This window comes from Phaseolus vulgaris, chromosome 2 (genome assembly GCF_000499845.2).
Source record: "Phaseolus vulgaris cultivar G19833 chromosome 2, P. vulgaris v2.0, whole genome shotgun sequence".
NCBI lineage: Eukaryota > Viridiplantae > Streptophyta > Magnoliopsida > Fabales > Fabaceae > Phaseolus > Phaseolus vulgaris.
The window spans coordinates 39,235,948-39,259,798 of record NC_023758.2 but is presented as its reverse complement, the minus strand read 5'-3'; the positions used below and the strand labels follow the sequence as shown (position 1 = coordinate 39,259,798).

Below are 23,851 nucleotides of genomic sequence, written 5' to 3'. Positions count from 1 at the left end.
TCATTTTTCAACAATTTCGTATAATTTGTATTCTTTTTCAAAATTAGTTCTTACTAAAAATAGGAACAATATTCTAATTACAAACAATTAAAATCTAAAAATATATTAATCACATTTTATTTTTAATTATCTTTTAATATAATGACAAAATTATAATGTTACATTTTAATCAATTAAAATTAATTACAATTTCAATCACACTCATAAATTTTACTTTTTCATTAACTATTTTAAAATTATTAAATAAATTTAAAACTTTAATAACTAATTAAATATTAATTTATAAATTATTTTTCAATAATAAAAATTAATTTAAATATTAATAATATTTTTAATTTATAAATGTATCTTTTGTCTCCACATTTAGATTGTATTTAGTTTGTATTTATGAGCAGTGACTCTATATATCTTAATCTAAACAATTTTATTTTTTTTATACAACTCTCTTAAATTTATTCTTTAATCCAGACAAATCTATATGTTAATAAAAGTTAATATTTATTTTTACATAAGCATTGACATGTGTGGAGGTAATATTGAAATATATTTCCCAACAAATTAGTACATATTTGTTATGTGCCTTTAAACATAAAACATATTCAAAATCTGATTTTGACTGCTTTTTATCCTAATTTATGGAATTAGGGATTGATGATTATTTAGTTGGAGACGTCCATAGAAAGGATGAAGAAAGTCATGAAATGCTACCTCTCATCCAAAACACAAAAAGTATTCTTGGAAACAGGGACTTCCAATCCAACTTTTTCCTTATAATATCTAATTAATAATCACTCAACAAAGACATTTCTATCCCACTACAAAAAAGGAGACAGAAACTGTGCCCATAATGAACATTGCTACTTGATAAAAGGTTTTGTCACACAAAAGTATATGACAAAAAAGTGAGACATGGTTTTTGTAAAGATAACACTTTGATTGTTACTAAGAAACCACTATTATCTCCATCACTCAAAGGGATTTTAAGTCTTTTGTTTTTACGTCAGAAATTAAATTACTGTTTCTAAGTACAACGACATTTCTAATAGTAAAACAGAGAGAATATGTCCCCTTAGATCATGGATCCTATTTACAAGAAGAAACCAATTAAAGGAATTTTAGTGTTTTCAATCCCAGTAGCGTAGAGAATGTCAGAAGTTAATTTCCACTTTATGGTTCCATTTTTATAAGATCTAACCATAAGTTACTGTGTAGTTGTACAGATTAAAAAGACAACAATAACAATTGTCTTTGATGTCTCAGTTATTTATTTCTTCTCTGTTTTTATTTTTATTTTTTATTTTTTATTTTGTACTCGGTCATTCCTTCTTCGTTTTCTTTGTGTTTTTTAGAACTTTAACTCCTCTTTAACTTTTTTGGTGCTCAGTTAGAAATAAATTTGCAGGAAGTTCTTCGACGATCAAGTAAATATTATTAAGAGTGTACGGTGTAATTGATAAAAGTGCATGCGTACCTTACTCTTGCGTAAGAGACTTATTATAGTGTTTGATAGTGGACTATTTCATTCATAGATCGTATTTGACACGTATTTTCGGTAAAATAGTATTTGATCTATCTCATAGTGTAATCCGAATTTATAGGAAAGTTATCCTGATTGATAGAATGTTACCGTACTTGTCATTTATCTTTCATTTTCTATTTAATGTAGTTAATCATCCGATTGGTCGGTCAATAATACTGAGTGACATGCCTCATTTGACTCCGATCAATCCTCTCATTCAGAAAGAAAAAAACACACACATCAAACTCATAAAAAAAATTGCAAATGACAATAGTTGAAGTGGAACTAGATATGGATTCTTTAAGTATTTTTTATTTATTTATTTAGATCTTGTAAAGAAAAAATAGATTAAAGATAATATGACTTTACTCCAAACCAAACCTTAATGGTAAAAAATTGATAAATATTTTTATATAAAAAAATACAATTGAATTTTATTGCTAGTGATTTTTAAAGGATGTTGGTTAATTTGGTTGAACTTATAAATATTGAAATGACGATAAAAATGAATTGTTAATATTTATAAAAAATAATAATTTTAATTCTTTCTTTTATAAAATTAGGAATATTAACATTTGTTAATTTAATTACACACGTGAAGACATAGAATTATATGTTATTTTTGTAAAGATTAGAAATATATGATATGATCCGAAGTTACATGCAATTAATTCCCTCTTTTTTTTTAATTGAGAAAAAATAGAACTATATAATATGATATGAATTTCCATGCAATTAATTCTTTCTTTTATTTCTTTTAAAAATATCAATCATAAAGAAACAATATAAACCACACATGGATCTATACAATAAAGCATATTCAACAAGTGGAATATTGACTAACATCTTCTGGAAGACTTGTATTAAGTATGTTTTGCTAGAGACTAACATATGATCTAATATTCAATACTTAAATTTACAAGTGAACCTGAGAAATGATCAAGGTAAGTTCATTACAACTTAAGTCACGCATCTAGAGATAGTCATGGTGTCTAAGAACTCCCTTATTTGTTTCTCATCACATAATATCTTAGTCTATATGGCTTAGACCATCAGTGAAGTTAGAGAGTCTTTATTAAAACATAAGCATTTATACTTAATACATAATCAAACTATAACTCACATTATCCCAAATGTATGACCTTCATTTCATACAAATTCCATCATTCTCAGTAAACCATCATTTCATCATTTTTAAAAAATCACAAATCAATTTAATATAAAAACTAGTATTCACTTTATATTTTGATAAGTGTCATATTAATTTATTTTACACACTTAAGTTGCATGGATTGAATCAAATATTTACATTAGAAAGTTGTACTAACTTACAATTTGCAAAATGGTTAATTTTTAAAAGAGTCAAATGAATTTCAAGCCAAAAGTGAAAAATTAGTCTAAATCTATATTGTCTTGATTTATATATACAAAATATCTCATTTAAATCACAATTGACAAATAAATTCAAGACTTAACTTCGGAATACATCTCACAATTAATATAAACCGTCAACCAATTTTCAAATTGTTTAAACTTCAAACAATTTTCATCAAATAACATTTATTTAACTTAACAAAACAAATCTTTTAATAGAAATTTTGGAGTTTGTGACAATGTCACATTCACATCCAAATCCTCTAACATAAGGTTTTATTGAAAGATAAAATTAGTTTCTCTTACCTAAAATGTTTATCTTCAAAACAAGTTTTAAACCCAAGTAGCCAAATTATTCCAAGATTTAGGATATTCATAAGGTATCCTAACATAACAAAATTTCAGTATATAATAAAACAGACTGAGATTATCATTTAAAAAAAAACAAAAATATTTAAAATAAATAGAAATTTATTCTATTTGAAAATTTGATTAAATGGGAATAATCTCTTATTCCTTTACTATTATGAGATATGATCATAATCTGAAATAGATGACACACAGAAAAAGAAAAAATTAGAAAAAAAAAATGACAAGAGAGATAAATGAAAAAATGAAAAAGAATATGTGTTTTATAGCTTATCATAATAAAATGTAAAGATTAAAAGATCTTTATATAATAACTAGCGGGAACACAGGCACTGTGTGTATCCGCATTTTTTATTTTTGTTTCTTTAGTGTTTTTTTTTATTTTTCAAAAACAATTTCTCTTAATAAAATTAAAATGAGAAGTTAAAGAGTATACAATTAAAGAGTAGGTTAATAAAATAGTGGAGAACGGTAATTAAAAGTTAATATGGCAAAGAGAATGAATGAATTTATTTATTTACATGAAAGTGAAAAGGAAAAGAGTAAAGAAAGTGAGAAGTATGGTAAAAAAAGAACGTGTTATGTGTAGTGGATAATCATAAAATCCGTTTCTTAAATCAATTTTAAAATTTTACAATTTTAATAAAAGAGAATATCAGTTTAAATAAAAAAAAGTAACGTAACAAATTTTCACTCTCCCGCTAAAGTGGTCCACAAAATATTACAAATATTTTTAATTTTTTTATTTAATAGAGGAGAAGATCTTTAAAACAGAAAAGTAACTAATCAATCTATTCACTCTCTCCACTCTCAGTTAAATAATAACAAATAAAATAAATTTTAAAATTATTTTATTAATTTTTGAAATTATAAAATGTCCAAATAACCAAAATAAATTAATACAATAAATTATTAAGTAAGGATAAAATGGAAAGGAATAAGAAATGACACAATAACCATAATACAATAATAAAATTAAATATTAATATAAGGATAAAATAGGAAAAAAAAATTAAGAACAGTTAAGAGGGGAATCCCCTTTGTATATAAGTATAGATACTATCCATAAATAAATAATTGATATGATAGTAAACTATAATAAATTATTTTTACTAAATTAGTTTAATTTAGTAATTTCGATCGTAACTGTAGCAGTTTGCTACCACCCCTCTCAAGTTACTTGGATACATCACGAATTGAAGTAACGGACAAAATAAAAAGAAATATAAACGAGTGAAACATAATATTACAAATCATAGTTCTCTTTACATGTTAGTGGATGAGAAATGAAGAAAACGACATGTGTTCCTCTAGACAAAGGACAGAAAATGATAGCACTCATAATGTATATTCTATTTTTAATCAACTATTTTATTTAACGTAGAAAAATTCAACAGATTATTATTTTTACTAAAAAATCATATACTAATATAGTTTTCGTACGAAATTAGCTTTCATTATACATTGTAAGCTTAATTAAATAAATAAATAAATAAATAATTTAGATGTTATAAATTTAGATGTTATGAGTATATATGAAATAAATAATGCATTATACTAACAAATACGACTTTATTAATATTAAACTCTAAACTCTAAATGATAATTTCAACGCTAGTAAGATGATGTGTTACAAATTTTATATCGACTAAATATTAAATATTTAATAATATATAAATAAGTAGTTTGAATTATATTTAAAGTTTATTTTTTAATATATTTTATTTTTTACTTAATAGATTTTATTGAAAAGGAGGAAAAGTAATGGAGATTATGTTTTAGGTTGTTTGCATGTAATGCTGATGTGGGGAGAAAGGGAAAAGAAGAAGAGAAGAAGGGGCCAAAAATGAGGAAGTAATTGTGAGTTGTGTGGGCACTTATTGACCGACTTACCCTAAAAGAAGACTCCAGCCTGCATCTCATGTGGTCTAGGTCAACTTTCTCATTCCCAAAACTAAAATACAACTAAAACTGCTCAACAGCTTAACGCCATTTTGCCCTTAAATCAACGTCTTCCATTGCATGCTCATCTATCACTCTTATTTCCATCACCTTCCTCCTATATTCTTTCAAAAATATTTACCTTTTCATCAATTCTGTTAAAACTTTTACTAATTTAACTTTTCATATTCTAATATTAGCGAATTAAAAGTTAAAAAAAATTGTACCAGAGAGTTCTTTAGTTAAGGCAAAAGCAAAACCACTTTTTATGTTTTTGGTGCTCACAAGATCGTTTAGGTCACTGTACCCTGTACTTCTAGGTCCACACCCCATTAGCTTTATTATTCCATGCCTTCTTCTCACGCCATAAACCCCACAATAACACTCTTTGTTAAGCCCTCATGCATGGTGGTGGCCCTTTAAATCCCATCAATTTCTTCTCCTTTTCCTTATCGTCCAAACACTGCCTGCCTAAAGCTTCATGCTTTCTCTTCCACCATGCCCATCATTTTCCCATTTTCATTCCCCTCCCAACCATAGTTAACGAGAAGAGCAAAAAAAACAATGGATGAAACTAAGTTTCTCTTGGAGTTCAAGTTCGTGTCTTCCTTGTGTCTTCATAACTTCTTCAACCTTCTATGTGAAGAAGCAGTTTCCTTTCTCTCCGTCTTCTCCTCGGATCCCCTGTTTCATTGCATCGTCGCCTTTTGCACCTTGGTTTTCCTCTACTTGCCCAACCTTTTCTTGAAGGTAGTGTTATCGCCGGTTCTCATTCTCACTTCGATTCTCCTTCTCTCCATTCTCCGCCTCGGTGCAATTCAGAAGTCACGACACGATATAAGGGAAATACAAAGGAAGCACGAAGAACCACCCATCATTTATGAAGAAAACAGAGGAACCGAATGCAGGGGAGAGGAACAGAGTTGGAGTCCCCTCGAACCGCACGAAACAGAGACGACAGAACAAGTGCAGCAATGGGTTCATTCGGAAACAGAGGGCGTTTCCTACGTGGGTTTTGAGCCAAGTTCGTGTTTTATGGAGTGGAACGTGAAAGCGCCGTTGGATGTAATATATGAGGAGTATGGTGAAGGTGAAGAAGCTGGTGATGATGCAAACGAGAACACGGGTATCGTAAGGTACCCTTCGTTGTCGCGGTTTTACCCGGAATCGGATTCGGATAGCGAATCGGAGAGTGATTTTCCGGCGATCGGAGATTGGGACTCACCGGAGGAAGTTGGGTGGGGCGAAGAAGAAGAAGAAGAAGAAGAAGAAGACAGAGAAGGATTGATTGAGATAGCTCTTGATGGATTCAGGAGGAAGAGGGGCATGGAGTTTCATTTCGAAGAAGAAAATTTGATTGAGATTGATATTTCTCCGTCCAGGTACAGAGAACTTTCCGGCGACGACGAAGTGTTTTCCGGCGAGATAAGTTGCAACTAATGTGACACTAATTCGAGATTGACGTAGTGGATTATTGTGTTTTTTGGGGTCGTTGAAAAGGGAAACCAGAGAATAGAAATCTGTGTTTTTTTTAAGTAGGGTTTTGATGGTTCTCTGGAGGTTGTTACATTTTTATTAAATTTCATGATCCATGTATAATAATTTACCAAACCCAAACTTCAAAGGTTTCTTTAATGATCTATTCTTGTGTAGGGTTGTTCCACTTCCTGAGATCCCTCCTTCCACACCTGAACAATAATAGTAATGTGTGGCAGCCAAATTTGCAGGTATATATATGCGTGGAATTTGTACTAGATTCAACTGTTCAACCATGAGACTCCTTCTAATTCAAGTGTTTTGCATGTTCATGAAGTAAATTAATGGTAGTGGTAGTTGTGTGGTCTGATACTAATGCATTAAAAATGGTAATTTTCTCTTTTATGAAATTAACTTATCTTTGTGAGGTTTTTATGTGAACTGTAACATGAGTAAGGCTTTCTTAACAATCATGAATCCAAACCCTCATGATTTTGATTGCAGTGCGTAAAATGAGTTAATCCCTTCATACTTTGTTTCTTAGAAGATAAAAAAAAAGTAAAACTCAGAAGTAATGGTCTAATACTTCCGTTTCATTTAATGCTAAGAGATGAGAGAAAAAAACAATTAAAGAAAATATAGATTTTGAGAAAGGAAATTAAAGAAAAATAAAATGATTATTTTGTTTTTCTTGCTTGGTTAAAATAAGGAAGAAGGAAAATATAATTATATTTTTAATACTTGTATATTTTTTATTTTAATAGTTATATTAATTAATAGGTTTGTGTTTAAACCAATTGTCAAAAGTAGGTATAAGTTGAGTGTAAATCAATTATACGATAAAACAAGTTTTATGTTAAAATATCTTGGATAGAGAGTAGTTTTAAGATTTATTTGTATCATTTAAAGAATCACTTTTCTTAATAAAAAAACAGAGCATATATTATTTTAGAAGCTGGTTTAATATTCAAAAGAATTAGTTGTTGATATAAGATGAAAAAACAAAGTTTAGCTCAAGGAAATTTAGATTTTAATTATAAACTCTAAATTTTTGCTAATGACACAAAATATTTTCTTTGTTGAGATCATAATGTTTAATCACTTTCGTAATAAAAATTAAAAAAAAATGAGATTCTAATTTTTCTCACTTTCTTAATATTTGTTCTTTTATTTTTTTTTAAATACTATTCCGAACATCATCGCTACAAAAAATTCGTATTCGATCATTGTTCAATTTTTTTTTTTTTTTGCCTTTATTTTAAAGTTTACTTTCAACAAAATTTTTAAGAACTTGTTTAATATATAAAAATAAATTTTATATCAGACTTTCAATATTTTTTTAGTTTAAAATATAATTTATATATTTAGGGTGTAGACGATGCAGCCTAGGCTACAACGTAATCGGAAACACACACATGGTGTGATAGTTCATGATTGATTATTGGATGGAAAAAGCACCATTTTTTCTCAAAATTAAAATGGATAGAAACTATTACAAAAATAGTAGAAGCGTGAGTTTATTTCATGAACATCTTCCATATACATTTTTGTGAGATTTTTCTTTTTAAGAAGTTGTGTACACAACTTTGGTGTGTATAATGGAACATAGAAGTCTTGGAGTTCGAACACGAAATTGATTAGTATTAAAAAAATACAAAATTTATAAAAAAAATAGTAAAACTAAAGTCGTATTTTACATGTATAATTTTGGTGTAAATTTCATAAAAAATAATACTATTATTAAATCTTCTTTCTAAAATATTTAAAAATTTATACACATTAATTAATAACAAATCACAAATCACTTAAATATTTTTAAATAATAATTTAATAATATTATATAATTTCTGTACAATTTTTGTTACATGTTTAAAAAGTTACATAATATTATTTTATATTTTTTAAATAATTTTACGGTAGATTTAAGGTTAGAGTTCAGGTTCAGGATTTAGGGTTAGGTGTTATGTTTTATTTTTATTATTTAGAGTTAGGTTTTAAATATACATTTTATATTCTATGGTTTAGGGTATATAGTCCATAATTTTTATGTAAGTTTAGAGTTTATGATTTAAAGTTTAGGTGTGAGATTTTTCTTAGGATTTATAATTACGGTGTATGATTTTGGTTTTACACAATTTTTTAATTATTTTTCAATTAAAAAATAATTAAATATTTTTTAACAATTCAATTAATTATTTGATTTTTTAAATGTATATATTATATTTTTAATTAACCAAAAATTAAAAAAAAATCATTGAAGTTAAAGTCATGGATGCACAACTAATAAAAAATCCATACAAATAAGTCATGCATGTAGAACATGCCTTAAGGTCTACTATTTTTTTACAATTTTTGTGTTTTTCCTACACAATTTTGTTACTAATTAAATTCATGTGCAAATTCCACAAATTCTTTAGAGATTGCATCAAAATCGTGATCTATCTACACAACCTATAATAGAAGTTGTATAAAAGCCATTTTTATAGAGTAAACTCGTATTTTTTTCTCATCACTTATTTTATTACAAAAAGATTTACATCCATTATGATAATTTAGAAAGAAAATAATTTGCACATTTTGATGTTTTTTCCAAAATATTTACATTCAAAATCACTTTATTATTACAGTTTTTAATTAAAAAAAAAATTTGGTACTCTTTATTTTGAATCCATTGTCATGCGTTTCGATTTTATTAAAAAATAATTCTCAAAGTGATTATCAAACCAAACCAGATATCATTTTTCTTAATAATATTAATAGATTTGAGTGATCTATAAAACTTGAAGATGGTGTAATATTTTTTTCTTTATGGATAGTAATTAAACTTTTATTGAAAAATTAAAACTATATTTTCTTACTTGAATAAAAGGATAATTACTCACAAAAAGCTTCAACTCTTAAAGAAGGGTGATATCCTAACTTGCAGCACAAAGTTCTCATTAATATATGAATACATTACTAGGACCCTCAACTAATCTTAGGACCAAATATCTCACATGCAAATGCAAAGCAAAAAAATGAGCATAATTGAATTAACTCTATTCAAAATTCTGATCGGATAATTTTTCTCTAATCACCGTTAAAAATCCAAGTGTGGCATCTGATTGTCAATTTAATGATGGATGGGGCTAGAAAACATATAAGAAAAAAAAAATCTAAAAAAATATTGATTATTATAAAATAAAACATGAATAATTAATTTTTTTATTTATATAAGTTTTTCACTTATGTTTATATGTCATTTTAATTACTCTAAAAAACTACTTTATAGAGGTAAAAATAAACTTATTCCCGTCTAATGTGATAAAGGAAATTGAGATACATTAAAGAAATGAACGTTGTTGAAGATGTAAAAGTTCTCTTAATGTGATTTTGAAATCCAATTAAATACTAACTCCAAACTTATTTAACTACCTTGTATTGGGAATGGATTCTGATGGATGAGATCCTGACCCTTTGACATAATTTATTATTATAAATAATTTTACTATAAAATGTTAGCTTAATAAAATAGATAGTGGAGATAATTCCAGATTACTTTCACTGAGTTGGAATTTTGAAGGGGCATATGAGTACTAGCAATGGGATATAATATATATATAGGTGTGTGTGTAAAATATTTAAAATGTTAAATAATGAGTTCTTAAAAGAATAAATATTTCAAGAAAGAAAATATTTTAATAATTATACGATAAATTTATTAAATAACGTGTCAATATTTTAATAGATAAAAAATAAAACAAAACTTAGTACATAAAAGATATTTCCTCTTGCATTCCATACATGTTTTTTATATGTAAACAGTGCATGCATTACCAAAGCGATTCAAGTGTTTTTAAGTCCGCTGATGTCTAATGCCATGCTGTAAAACATAGTAGAGTCAAAATATGTCATAAATAAACCGGCTAAAGAAATTTGGTTGAATATGTAAGAATGGTCTCATTTAGCTTAAAATGTAATTAATACAAATACAAATAATGAAATCCTCCAACTAATCACGAACCAATTCTAACTAAATGTAATAGCTCTAACAAAAAAAGGACATTTTTTCCTACATAGTGGAACATATTAAAGGATCTCCAATACCATGACTGTATTAACAAGGGGATCTTAATTTAAGACTCAAGTTGTATAGAAAACTTAACTCGATGAAAGTTTTATGATTAAGATTTAATTTTGTATAAGATCTTCAATCTTAAGAAGAAGAAATAATTTTCCAATATTAACATGAGTTTAAAACACCCAAATTAAGAGTTAATTATAATAACTACATTAATTTTATGTTGAAAAAAATTAAAATACAAAATAAAAATTATAAAAATGAAAGTCTTATAAAACCTAAATATTGAACTGAAACTTACAAGAATTACTTAAAAATTACGAGATTATGAACTCTCCTTTAAATAAATAAGACTCTAAAAGTTTCTTGAATGAAAATAAGACTCTGCAAATGTTGACCCTCTATAGTAAATGCTCTTATTCAATTATAAGGAAAGGGACCTTCTATTTGTATGACCCTAATGATGGAGTTTTATTCAACTTGTGTTTCCTGATTCCGAATATGCTTTTTTGGGGTTGTTACTTATTTTGAAACCATCTTCTCTGCCAACATCGCTCTAAGAATATAATGTTTACAGCTGAAGAGTCTTGCCAGTTCACATCCTTAATTTAACTAATTGCTAATGTCAGATTCTTCAAACTCAGTGTGCTCCATAGTACTTTTGCTAATTGCTAATCAATTTTTTATGTTGTCTTGTTGGCAAACAAAGCTTACAGAAGCATAGTAATAAAATATGAAGCAGCTTTATCAGGGCATCAAGTTTTTGGATAATCATAGACACAAACAGCATGGTTGTTAAACAGGGATTTCTTGTATAGCACCGATAATGGAGAAGTGCTTGCTATTCAGGACAAGAGAAATGCTAAAAGGAATAATAAATCCATATGTGAAAAACGCTAAAATCTATATATATATTAGCTAGCAAAACTGGGTTACAATTGAAACTGAACTTAAACCTGTTCTTTCATTTGGGAGAAGGTATATCATGATCATTGGCATAATATTACATATTGAAGCTGCGGTTGAGCCCTTTTCCGGGTACCAAACTAGCAGTTGCTTCAAAATTACAATTCTTTCAGACTTGTATTTTGGATTTATAACACCGTTGACCGCGCTTTATGATACCTTTCGAGAAAGGTTCTTCATGCCATAACCAACACACTTGAGAAAAACTGACTGTGAGTTCGGCTCTGGTTTGATAATGAACTTCAAATTTAGAAAATCCCTAATGTTTCTAAGAGTTTCAACCCCGTACTGGGAAAGTTTTCCAACGCGAACCTTGGAAACATCTTGAGGGCATAGTGCACAAAGAAGAAATAGCAAGCCCTATAAACCAAAGCAATAAAAAAAATATTAGGGGAGTCCAAAATTCCACAAATGGAATTAAATTTCATCATATACACCAGTCCTACAAACCCACATGCAAGACAATAAAATTGAACTAGTAGCTACGTATTTCAGCACCATAGCCTTTGAGTCAGAACACTTCCTAGGAAGGTGCATTCCTGTTGCATTTTCTTTACTTTTTTTTACGCTCAATATCTCTTTCTCTCTATTGTATGAGTCTACTTCTATATTCTATCTACTACCATCAGTCAACTGGAATCATAACTTTTTCACTTCTGTAAGAAGTCTCAGTCCATATTTCTACGTTTTTAAACTCCAGTATCCATCACTTGACACAGAAACATTAAAAGGGGAGAAAGAAACTGCCGACATACTAACCTGATGTGTTGAATCTACCACTCCACTTTGAGCTATCTCACCAAGTAAAGCATTGGCAGTCCCCACGCCAATATCCTCTGGAGGCATCAGGTCTCTTTTTGCATCATCTGCAAGGCTAGAAGAATCATCGTCCCTCGCATGAGAAACAGCATTGTCTGCGGAGATGAAGCAACCAGATGTAGTTTCCGCTACCAGCGAAATCCCAAAACCAGGAGAGCTGCACCAGCAAATGTCCAACAAAAGGAGTTACAAATACTATGACTTTACCTATTTCTACCAAATATATTTCCAAAACTGAAATTCAATATTCAACAAATTCCACTGAATGGAAGGAATCATACTTTCCAGCCTGAGGACCTGATCTGTGATCAGAGAAAATGTGCACATCAGAAACGAGCGGATTGATTATTCCACGGGTAGCTTTAATCATGCTATTTTCAAACTGAACAGACACTCTGGTTGAAAAGGTAGTTCCTCTAATTTTCTTCACAAAACCTTCATCAATCCAACTAACAGCCTGTTAGGAAGTGAAGTACACATTAGATAACAAACAAATTTAAATAAAAGTCGAAATCATCAAAAGAATCAGAAACTTACAGCTAGACTCTGAACAACGGGAAGTGATAAAATAACTTCGCCGCCACCATTGGGAGGTACTCCGCGACTCTCTACTTTAAGCTCCAAGCCTTCAGAGGGAACTCCAAAGCGCTTCAATATGGGTAAAGCAGTAGACTTGAAGGTATCAACCGATGGATCCTTAGAATCATTTGTAATCCCTGATAAACAATATCCCAGTTATAATTCAAATCATTTAAATATCTTTAAACGGTCCTTCTGACATAGGTTTCAAAGAAAAATCAAATTATTACAACTAATATACCTTTGAGCCTAATGGTGAGGGGCTGTTTGGCAAACAAACACAACACAGTGAGTGGCTCCAGAAAATAGCCAATGGAGCGCGAGACGCCACAATCGTGCGCACGGTGTTGCCTGCCACCGATAATAGTTCCAGGTTTGTATTTTAATTTGGTACCTGTTCAACCCAAATAAAATGAATAACCAATCCCTTGGTGGTGGTGGTGGTACTGCAACTAAACTTGATTGATAAATAAAAAAAAAAATACCAGTTTCGTTGATTTCGACGTGGCAATCGTCGCAGACAGTTTCGAAGAGACGGAGGAGTGAAATCTCGTGGTCGCGGAGACCTGGCCAAGTTTCGTCGGCACGAATATCTTCGATGAGAATGGGAGTGGAAGAGAGAGTGGCGAGAAGAAGCCGCTGCCGGAAGCTCTGGCTTCCCTGCAACCTCTTGTACGCCGTTTTCCCCATTCTATGAATACACCTGCGTAGTAGAAGCTGCAGACTTCGATGCCCCGGTAGCGGAATGCAGAAGGGAGGAGTTGCAAGAGACGAAGACGATAAACCCTACAAAGAGCGACTCTCCCTTGGGTTTATTGGAGAGTTTTGGGCTAGGATTTTATAACAGAAGCCCAGGCCCTAATAAAAATTAAAGAATGAGATTCTCATTTTTCTCACTTTCTTAATATTTGTTCTTTTATTTTTTTAAATACTGTTCCGAATATCATCGCTACCAAAATTTCGTATTCGATTATTCCTCAATTATTATTTTTTTCTTTATTTTAAAGTTTACTTTCAACAATTTTTTTAAGAACTTTTTTAATATATAAAAATAAATTTTATATCAGAGTTTAAATATTCTTTTTAGTTTAAAATATAATTTATATTTTTATGGTGTAGACTGTAGTAGATGCAGCCTAGGCTACGTGATCGGAAACACATGGTGTGATAGTTCATGGTTGATTATTGGATGGAAAAAACACCATTTTTTTCTTGAAATTATTAAAATGGATATAAACTTTTTTTATTATAAAAATAGTAGAAGGGTGAGTTTATTTCATGAATATCTTCCATAGACATTTTTGTGAGAATTGTTTTTTGAAAGAAGTCGTGTAAACAACTTTCGTGTGAATGAAACAACTTTTGTTTGTATGGAACATGGAAGTTGTGGAGTTTAAACACGAAATTGATTAGTATTAAAAAAATACAAAATTTATAAAAAAAATTAGTAAAGTTAAGGTCGTGTTGTACATGTATAATTTTAGTGTGAATTTCATAAAAATAATATTATTATTAAATATTTTTTTAAATTTAAAATTTTATACACATTAATTAATAAAAAATCACTTAAATATTTTTAAATAATAATTTAACAATATTATATAATTTCTGTACTATTTTTATTACATATTTAAAAAGTTATAGAATAATAATTCATTATTTTTTAAATAATTTTATAAAGATTTACTGTTGGGGTTTAGGGTGTTATATTTTGCTTAGAGTTAGGGTTTAAGGATACATTTTATATTTTATGGTTTAGAATATGTGGTTTATAATTTTTACCCAGAGTTTAAAATATATGATTTAGAGTTTAAGTATGAGATTTTTATTAGGTTTTACACAATTTTTTAATTATTTTTTAATTAGAAAATAACTAAATATTTTTTAACAATTCAATTAATTGTTTAATTTTTTTAAATGTACATATTATATTTTTTATTAACCAAAATTTTAAAAAAATAAAATTAATGAAATCCATACAACCGAGGCATACACAGCATGTCATTAAGTTTACTATTTTTTTACAATTTTTGTGTTACAAATTTTACGATAAATCATGATCTATTTATACGACTTTTACACACACAAATTTATAATATAAGTTGTGTGTATGAAACACGACTTTTATAGAGTAAACTCATATTTTTGTCTTATCACTTATTTTCGTTTAGAATAAAAAAATGTAGAAATGTACGAAGAAACACCCTAACTCTATAGTTTTTGTTGTCACTTCATAAGTCAAACAAAAATATCATTTGATCTTAATTATACCTTACTTGGAATTGTTAATAAATCAAAGTCTTACATTAATAAAAAATGAATCTCAGTATACTTTTTAATCATATTAAAGTTTCTAATACTCCATTAAATTTTGATTAAGGTTGTTCTTAAAATCAAGTCTCTTATGATAATAAGAGTTTAACCTTAACATAGCTTTTTAAAATAAGTTGATGAGGTCGTTTGAAGACCATTAAACAAATTCAAAGTTGTGTCTTTTAAACAATCAACAAATATCTTACAATGTATAGAGTATACTCTATGTGACTCCATTACTCAATCATAAACATTTGTTGTCTAAAACTTCTTATATTATTGTTTTTATTTATTTATGAAAACTCCACTTTTGCATAATATAAGAGGAGAATAGATTTTAACTCAATTTTAATTAAGAACAATTGAAAAATCCTAGTACTTTAGTTGGAACCTCACACTCCATTTGTCTTATATTGTTGATCTAAGTATGCAAAATTATCTTTTCATCGTTTATGTGTCAATGAATCTTCTTGTTTCTTCATCATATACCAAGTCACTCAAATTTCCTCTTCTTTTTCTTAGCCTCGTCATTTTGTTATAGTTTATTCATTCTCTCCTTGATTTTGCTACATTGTTAAAGTATCACTTAGGATGGAAGACAAAATTTTCTTTAAGTTCCATTGTAGGAATTAACTAGTTTTAATATGAGCTTCTTTAATATAGGGTGAAAAAGCTACACTAAAGTATTACTGAACCTAATATCTTTTATCTTTGAATTGTGTAAGTGGTTATGTTTTTATGAAACTATTTTATCACATTTATGTTCTCCAAAAAAAAATCTAATAATGGAAAAAAAATATAGTATATCAAGTATAACATAAATTAAAAAATATTATAATCATTACTTTATATGGACATATAATTGGAATAAGATACACTAGAAGAAAATCATGAAATAGAAATCAATTTTTAGATACCAAAATAATTAGTTGCAATAGTAACTAAATTAGAGACCATTTTAGAAACTAAAAAAAAAATTGGTTTCTAAATTAGTTTCTATTATGGTTAAATAGTTTCTAAATTGATATCTAATTAGTAAGCAAAGTTTTTGCTACCAAATTTAGAAACTAAATAATTGGTAGTTAAAACTTTGGTTGCTAATTAGATAACAATTTAGAAACTATTTACTAATAATAGAAATTAATATAGAAACCAATTTTTTTTAATTTATAAAATAATATATAATTTAATTACTACTGCAACTAATTATTTTGATCTTTACAAATTTTTCTATTTCATGATTTTATTCTAGTGATACCTGAGATAATGTAATAGGTAGATCACAATTTTTTATACTCTTTTATAATCGATTGATTATTATTTTTGTATTTAGAGTATTTTAATGCAGAGATCATATTCAGAAATTCAATATATAGGTTTTATAAAATAAATTCGGGTTACAACATAATGAAATGAAAAAAAAAATTCTTAAATTTAAAACTGAGTTTTAAATTTTCAAACACTAAAGTACAAATAAAGAATTATAATAATATATATCTTATAACATTTTTAAAATAGACATAAACTTATAAACAAATCTTTAAAATATGTAATAAAATAAGAGTCTCTTGAAATAAAATATAATATAATATATATAATATAGATGTCATAAATGTGTGGCATAGAATAAGAACCATGGAAGTCTACATACTAAGAATGAGTCTCAAATTATATAAGGAAAGAGAATAAGGTGATTATTGTAGACAGATGGACCAGTCTGTCAAATGAACCAAACAAACCTTAACGAATTGATCATAAAAATTAACGAACTAGTTTCAAAATATTTGTACTTAAAGGAATGAAAAAGGAGGCACAAACCGTAAACGTGTGTCATGTGCACCTGCTTCCTCTATTGTCTGGCAGCGTTTTTTGAGCCTAACAACTATTAATAATCAATCATAAACAATTAGATTTCAATTTTCCACAAGATCGGTGCTCCATTCGCTTCATTTTAAAAACAATCATCTTTATATCCTTTCTTTAAAATTAATGTTAATATTGTAAATAGTTTAAAATTAATGTCAATATTGTAAATAGTTTTATTTCGATATAGTCTCAACATCATTTAAAAGTTAATATAAAAAATAATTTATATATTTTTTTCTTTTAATCTGCTTAAGAACAAGACTTTAATACATATAATATATCAAAATACTATGATTCTATAATGATATGTTATTTTTTCAACTTCATGTAAGAATGCAAATGGTTCAAAACTAAAAAGAGATTTAAAAAAAACACTCTCATCCTCTTTAACTCTTGATTAAAGACTTGTTTTTTCAAAAAAATTACATTATTTTGAAGATAAAACTAATAATTATTTATATACATTTTTCTCTATTTGACACTAATATATTTTTAAGTAATTAAATAGTACAAAATAGTTTTAAATTTTTAATACATTTAAGTTAAATACTATAAAAGTCCAATTTTGATGGTGTATTATTCATTGACTATAATTTGTAACCAACAAAATAAATACTTGAAAATTCACGTTGATTATTGACATGAAAACTATGATTGTATATATTGCATCCTTCCGAGGACAGTAATTTCTTTTATAAAAAAAATTTGTATTGTTACAGTGTTTACTATAAAGTATGATTACATATTCCGAGTAATATACTCTCCTACTAATTTTTCTATGAATGGTAAATTTTTGTTTTATGAAAAGTATTAATGGAAAAAAATAAGTACATGTATTTGGCAATTAAAATAAATTTATACTTACCACATAAAGAAAGAAAAACAAGAGAATTGATATGAAGACATATTAGAAGTATTAAAATTATTGGTGCATTAATACATCATTAATCTGGTGGCTGCTACATGCCTTCACCTACTCTTTTCTTTAATCTTCTTTTTTAGTTTAATTTAAATTGAAAAGTAGAAGGGAAAGTGATCACGGAAGGTATCACCGCCTAGAACTCACGCGCTTCGTGCTCTGTAACTGATTCTTTCATCCAATTCATTTCAATTCACCATTCTCTCTCTTCCCACCATTCCGGAAACTCCATCCCGAACCTTACTGTAACAACAGAAAATGCGGAATTTCACTTTCTTTAAACGACTTTCTAGTGCTTTCGGTGACCACGGTTCCAACTTCAAGCTTGTGCTTCTCTGCACCACCGTAAGGTACCATCAACTTCTAACTTCCCGAGTTCTTCACTTTCTTTTTCCACAAACACAATTTTGCTTTCACTTATCGTATCTTATTTTCGCCTCTACTTCGCTGAATTTTGCTTTAAAGTCAGATTCTTGTACTGCAATAAAAAACAACATTTGATGGCAAAAATATATTCAAAATTATTATCCGATCTTCTGCGTCCAACTCTGTTCTGTATTCAAGTTACAACTTAATTGAATATATAGGTATTACATGAGTTCATAGATCTATGAAGACTTATGCAGAAATGACGCACATATATTGTACAATTTAATTCATATACACCCCGTGTAAGAGAAATGTATAATGTCTTCTGACTTCATAAAATGGAAAGGAGTAGTTAATTTTGATCATAGATTATTACATTATCTATATTATGATGTAGTAAATTGAACGCTGGAAACTTTTTCTTGTAATTTGAAAATCTGGATTAATTGACACAATTAATCTATGGGAAATCATGCGATAATTTCGGACCGTTGTTTGAATTCACTAATAATTTCTGAATTTTGACACATTCAGTAAAATGCGCTGTTAAATTAATTATCCTATGATAAAATTAATAATGGGTAGTTGCAATAGAATGGATTTCAATAAAATATTTACAAATAGCACTGCATATTTGTGTGATGTGTGAAGAGGAGAATGGTTTGGTTGATGCAGTGGTGGAGGGGTTCTGGCTTACGGAGAGGCTGTAGGGGCATCTGAAGCAGCGGTGCCGGAGAAGAAAAAAGTGGTGGTGCTGGGAACAGGGTGGGCTGGCACGAGTTTCTTGAAGAATCTGAACAATCCCAGATATGAGGTTCACGTGGTCTCGCCTCGCAACTACTTTGCATTCACTCCTTTGCTGCCTAGTGTTACCTGCGGCACCGTCGAAGCCCGCAGCATTGTCGAACCTGTCCGCAATATTTTCCGGAAGGTGATCATCAAAACAAAATAACTCACTTGCTCCCTGTTTCATAATATTCATTTTCGGGGTTGTTATTTTTAAGGATACTTACGAATGATTAAATTTTTTGTAGGAGAGCTGCCATAATTGTTCTACCTTACTTGAATTGAATTAAGGGTTTATAGTTGTCCTGTCAGTTGAACTTGATAACATAACTCCCTCTTTTTCTTTTAAGGATTTTTTTATCAATTAAAAATATAAAGTTTATTTTAAAGTACTTATGAATTACATTTAAACTACATGAATATAACTATTAGATTAAAAAAATGTTTTTTATTTATTGACCTCTGTACTTGTAATAATTTCAAGCCATTCACTTGTAAAGTCATTTACAATGGTTGATTACGGTTAGGAGTTAATCATAAATTGTTGGGTTGGTACAATAAGCACTATGGAAACTAAATGGGAATGCGCATGCATCCACTGTGCTATATTTTCCGTGAAACAGAGGTTTATTCTCATGTCATGGATCATGTCTTTTTTTTATCAGCAAATGGATCATGTCTAATGTAACCGAAGTTTGCCTTTCCTATTGTAAGGGAATTTCTGTTTCTTTTAAGGATGGGCTTATCTGAATCACATTTATGAGATTGCAAGGCGTAGTGAAATAAAGCATATATTGCTGTGATAACGAAATGCTACTAACCACTAGGAAATATACATATTCTGTTAATTGGATTGCCATAATAGAAATTTGCTTAATTCATTGCTGTCTATCCTCCACGCAGAAAATGGTGGACGTTCAATTCAGTGAAGCAGAATGTCTTAAGATTGATGCAGCAAACAGGAAGGTATACTGTCGATCTAATATAAGTAATAATTTGAACGAGAAAGAAGAATTTGTGGTGGACTACGACTACCTAATCATAGGCGTAGGAGCAAATGTCAACACATTTAATACTCCGGGAGTGACTGAGAATTGTCATTTCTTGAAGGTAACTTTATTTATCACATCATTATTGTGCATCATATTATCATGTGTTTTGGTGTAGTTTTTTTTTTTTTCTAAAAGGAAAAAAGAAAGTTCTGAGGAAAAGGGGGCAAATCCAATGATGTCTTAGGTGATGGACATCCCTTTTGCAGAGGACATTTGTGGCTTTTTGTTATCTTATGGACATGTGTGTATACTGTTCAGGAAGTAGAAGATGCGCAGAAGATTAGAAGAACCGTTATTGACTGCTTCGAGAGAGCAAGTTTGCCAAGTGTAAGTGAGGAAGAAAAGAAGAGAATTCTTCACTTTGCTATTGTGGGAGGTGGTCCAACTGGAGTTGAGTTTGCAGCCTCACTACATGACTTTGTCACTGAGGATTTGGTCAATTTATATCCTGGGATAAAAGATTTAGTTAAAATTACGCTTCTGGAAGCTGGAGATCATATTTTGAGCATGTAAGCGTCAAACTCTCATTACACCTTTCTCCTTATTCATAACTTGTTTAATGATGCTTTGCTGTCCCTTATTTGTGTTTATGAGTAGCCCAAGTTTGGAAGTATTAGATTCAATCATGGATTTTACATATGCGGGTGGGTGGTTTTGTTGTTTAAAATCGAGCTTACTACGAGCATATACATTTTCATTCTTAAGCTCTTTTATAGGTTTGACAAAAGAATCACTGCTTTTGCTGAAGACAAGTTTCGAAGAGATGGTATTGATGTCAAAACAGGATCCATGGTTGTGAAGGTTTCCGATAAAGAAATTTCTACTAAAGAAATGAAAAATGGAGGAGAAGTTTCTACAATTCCATATGGAATGGCTGTCTGGTCAACTGGTATTGGCACTCGTCCATTTATAAAAGATTTTATGTCACAAATTGGTCAGGTATGTCATGGGAAAGTTTCCATTTTAGTTGTTCTGATTAATATTCCAAATCATGTTTCTCGACTAGTTTTATTTATTTTTCACCAAATAATTTTTTCATTCATTTATTATTTACTTGAAATTGATTATTCTGAACAGATTAACAGACGGGCCATAGCTACTGATGAGTGGTTGAGAGTTGAATCAACTAGCGACGTGTATGCACTTGGTGACTGTGCTACAATAAACCAGCGAAAAGTCATGGTATATTATACTATTTAATTAATATTGGACATTGTTACTAGTGCATGTTTTCAACTATGTGCAACACTCCAGCTCTATTCCATTCTTACTGAGAATTGTTTACTGTAAAGTCTGTAACGTTACAACTGAATTTGTTTATTTAGTTTCTTCATTGTCTTTCATTGGAGTAACATATTGCATAAACCTAAATATATCGACAATCTGGGACCGTATGATGTGTGCTATTGGAATTTCAAATGATATATTTTGTCCTGTTGTTGATCATTAATTTGGGTTTTGGCATTTTAGGAAGATATTGCAGCAATATTTAAGAAGGCTGACAAGGACAATTCAGGAACTCTCACTGTCAAGGAATTTCAGGAGGTATTGGATGACATCTGTGAGAGATACCCTCAGGTGGAGCTATATCTAAAGAGTAAACACATGCACGACCTTGCTGATTTATTGAAAGAGTCCAAGGGAGATGTTGAAAAAGAATCTATTGAACTGAATATCGAGGAACTCAAAACCGTACTCTCTAAAGTGGATTCTCAGATGAAATTTCTTCCTGCTACAGCGCAGGTGCATGTCATGTTATCTGCAAGTTGTATTCTATTTTCTGCTTTTGTTTCTTTAGTGATGTGACTTCAGGTTTCTTAAACCGCATATCAGGTTGCATCTCAGCAAGGCATCTACCTGGCCCAGTGCTTTAATCGGATGGAAGAGTGTGAGAAAAATCCAGAGGGTCCTATCAGGTTCAGGGAAGAAGGACGCCATCGCTTCAAACCCTTTAGGTAACATGATCATATTATTTAATAGCTTTAGTTTTATGGGCTCTCTACCTTGACATGATGAATGTGATTCAAGGTTTTTCATTGGTTGGTCAATGTTTTCCTCATTACTACGTGGTTGATTGTTCCTCAAGGTACAAGCATTTAGGTCAATTCGCTCCTCTAGGAGGAGAACAAACCGCTGCACAACTTCCTGGCGATTGGGTTTCAATTGGACACAGCTCTCAATGGCTGTGGTATTCTGTCTATGCAAGGTACTGAGTTTTCCTTTTGCTTAATATCATATTATATTCTTAAAAATTAAAACCAGAAAGACTCATAATGCATTCTGATTATAAAGTTACTAAAGCTTCATCCAATGTTTTGAACAGCAAGCAAGTAAGTTGGCGCACAAGGGCGTTAGTAGTAACAGACTGGACAAGACGCTTTATTTTTGGGAGGGATTCAAGTCAAATCTGAAAGAGTTTCAATATTTTGCAGAAGTTTTGCAGTGAAAATATTGCAGAGCTCGTCAATTTTCAGTTGATATTTATATACAGATCTCTTTTTTCCAAGTCCTAATTCTTTGAATAACACAAACGGACCCCCATATGGGATTTGTCATCATGCTTTCTCCAGATTCCAGTTTATGTATGAATTTTTTACACTTTCCTTTCATGCTTCTGGTATTGGAATTGCAGCATTTGTGAATGTCCCAGTTTGCAGATTTATTTCTCGAAGATTTTGGCTTTTCACGCCTAATCATTCCAGTTATATTGGTTAAATATTTTAGTATTAAGTTTTTTCAATTTCTGATGGAGGACATAATCGTATTTAAGCACTCTATAAAAAAGAATAGCTTAGTAACCCGCTAATCACTTTAATAAAATTATTTATAAGATTTTTTATTTACTGTTTCCATTTATACATTATAATAAATATACATGTATATTATAATTAAAAGATAAGGGTATAAATAATAAAAAATATTATAATAAATCTACATGTATATTATAATTAAAAACAAAGGGAAAGATAAGGGTATAAATAATAAAAAATTAATTAAAAATAAGACTTTGATTTTCGTTAATAGTAATGGAAAATGAAAATGGTTTCTTTAAAATTTAACTGGTATTTTAGTATTGGTAGAAGTTAATGCTAAATGAGAAATATAAACATTTATCGTGAATTTTCTCTTTGCATTGATTTATCTTTCAAGATCATATTTTTCTAACTTTGTAATGATTAGTTTGGTTCCATTAAGCAGCTATTATTATTTTGGTACTATTGTCAAGTAATTAGTTCGGTACCATTTTAAGTTTCAACATGTGATTTAAAATACCTAAGGCGAATATTGTGTTAAAATAAATCTAAAATATGTCCATGATCAAAATGAATAATATGTCACTTTAAAATATGGGAAAAAAGAGACGTAAACACGAAATTTCTTCTTCATGCACTACTGATAACATGTAATCATTTATCATGTGAATTATTTTTTTAATATTAGAG

The 23,851-nt window shown here is 29.2% G+C and overlaps 2 protein-coding genes across 2 annotated transcripts; one reads left to right on the top strand and one right to left on the bottom strand.

Annotated features, from left to right (window-relative positions):
• Window positions 1-11,624: 11,624 nt before the first annotated feature.
• Window positions 11,625-13,930, bottom strand: LOC137811971 (probable RNA 3'-terminal phosphate cyclase-like protein). Its single transcript, XM_068613833.1, has 6 exons — window positions 13,589-13,930; window positions 13,345-13,497; window positions 13,062-13,240; window positions 12,806-12,981; window positions 12,465-12,681; window positions 11,625-12,065 (listed from the first exon to the last, which is right to left on the bottom strand). Exons 1-6 carry the CDS (start codon window positions 13,791-13,793, stop codon window positions 11,856-11,858), a joined length of 1,140 nt encoding a protein of 379 aa, XP_068469934.1. The 5' UTR covers window positions 13,794-13,930; the 3' UTR covers window positions 11,625-11,855.
• A 4,315-nt stretch (window positions 13,931-18,245) lies between these two features.
• Window positions 18,246-23,050, top strand: LOC137811970 (external alternative NAD(P)H-ubiquinone oxidoreductase B2, mitochondrial-like). Its single transcript, XM_068613832.1, has 10 exons — window positions 18,246-18,551; window positions 19,246-19,501; window positions 20,260-20,466; window positions 20,667-20,917; window positions 21,125-21,347; window positions 21,486-21,590; window positions 21,879-22,151; window positions 22,242-22,363; window positions 22,495-22,614; window positions 22,732-23,050. The coding sequence occupies exons 1-10, from the start codon at window positions 18,460-18,462 to the stop codon at window positions 22,817-22,819; spliced, it is 1,737 nt and encodes a 578-aa protein (XP_068469933.1). The 5' UTR covers window positions 18,246-18,459; the 3' UTR covers window positions 22,820-23,050.
• The last annotated feature ends 801 nt before the right edge of the window (window positions 23,051-23,851 follow it).

Coding starts and splice junctions, on each gene's coding strand:
- LOC137811971 (XM_068613833.1), bottom strand. CDS start 13,793: ATGGGGAAAACGGCGTACAAGAGGTTGCAGGGAAGCCAGAGCTTCCGG. Junction 12,982..13,061: donor CCGTTGTTCAGAGTCTAGCT/GTAAGTTTCTGA, acceptor ACTTCCTAACAG/GCTGTTAGTTGGATTGATGA. Junction 12,066..12,464: donor TGGTAGATTCAACACATCAG/GTTAGTATGTCG, acceptor TTTGGTTTATAG/GGCTTGCTATTTCTTCTTTG.
- LOC137811970 (XM_068613832.1), top strand. CDS start 18,460: ATGCGGAATTTCACTTTCTTTAAACGACTTTCTAGTGCTTTCGGTGAC. Junction 21,348..21,485: donor TTATGTCACAAATTGGTCAG/GTATGTCATGGG, acceptor TATTCTGAACAG/ATTAACAGACGGGCCATAGC. Junction 22,615..22,731: donor TGGTATTCTGTCTATGCAAG/GTACTGAGTTTT, acceptor TGTTTTGAACAG/CAAGCAAGTAAGTTGGCGCA.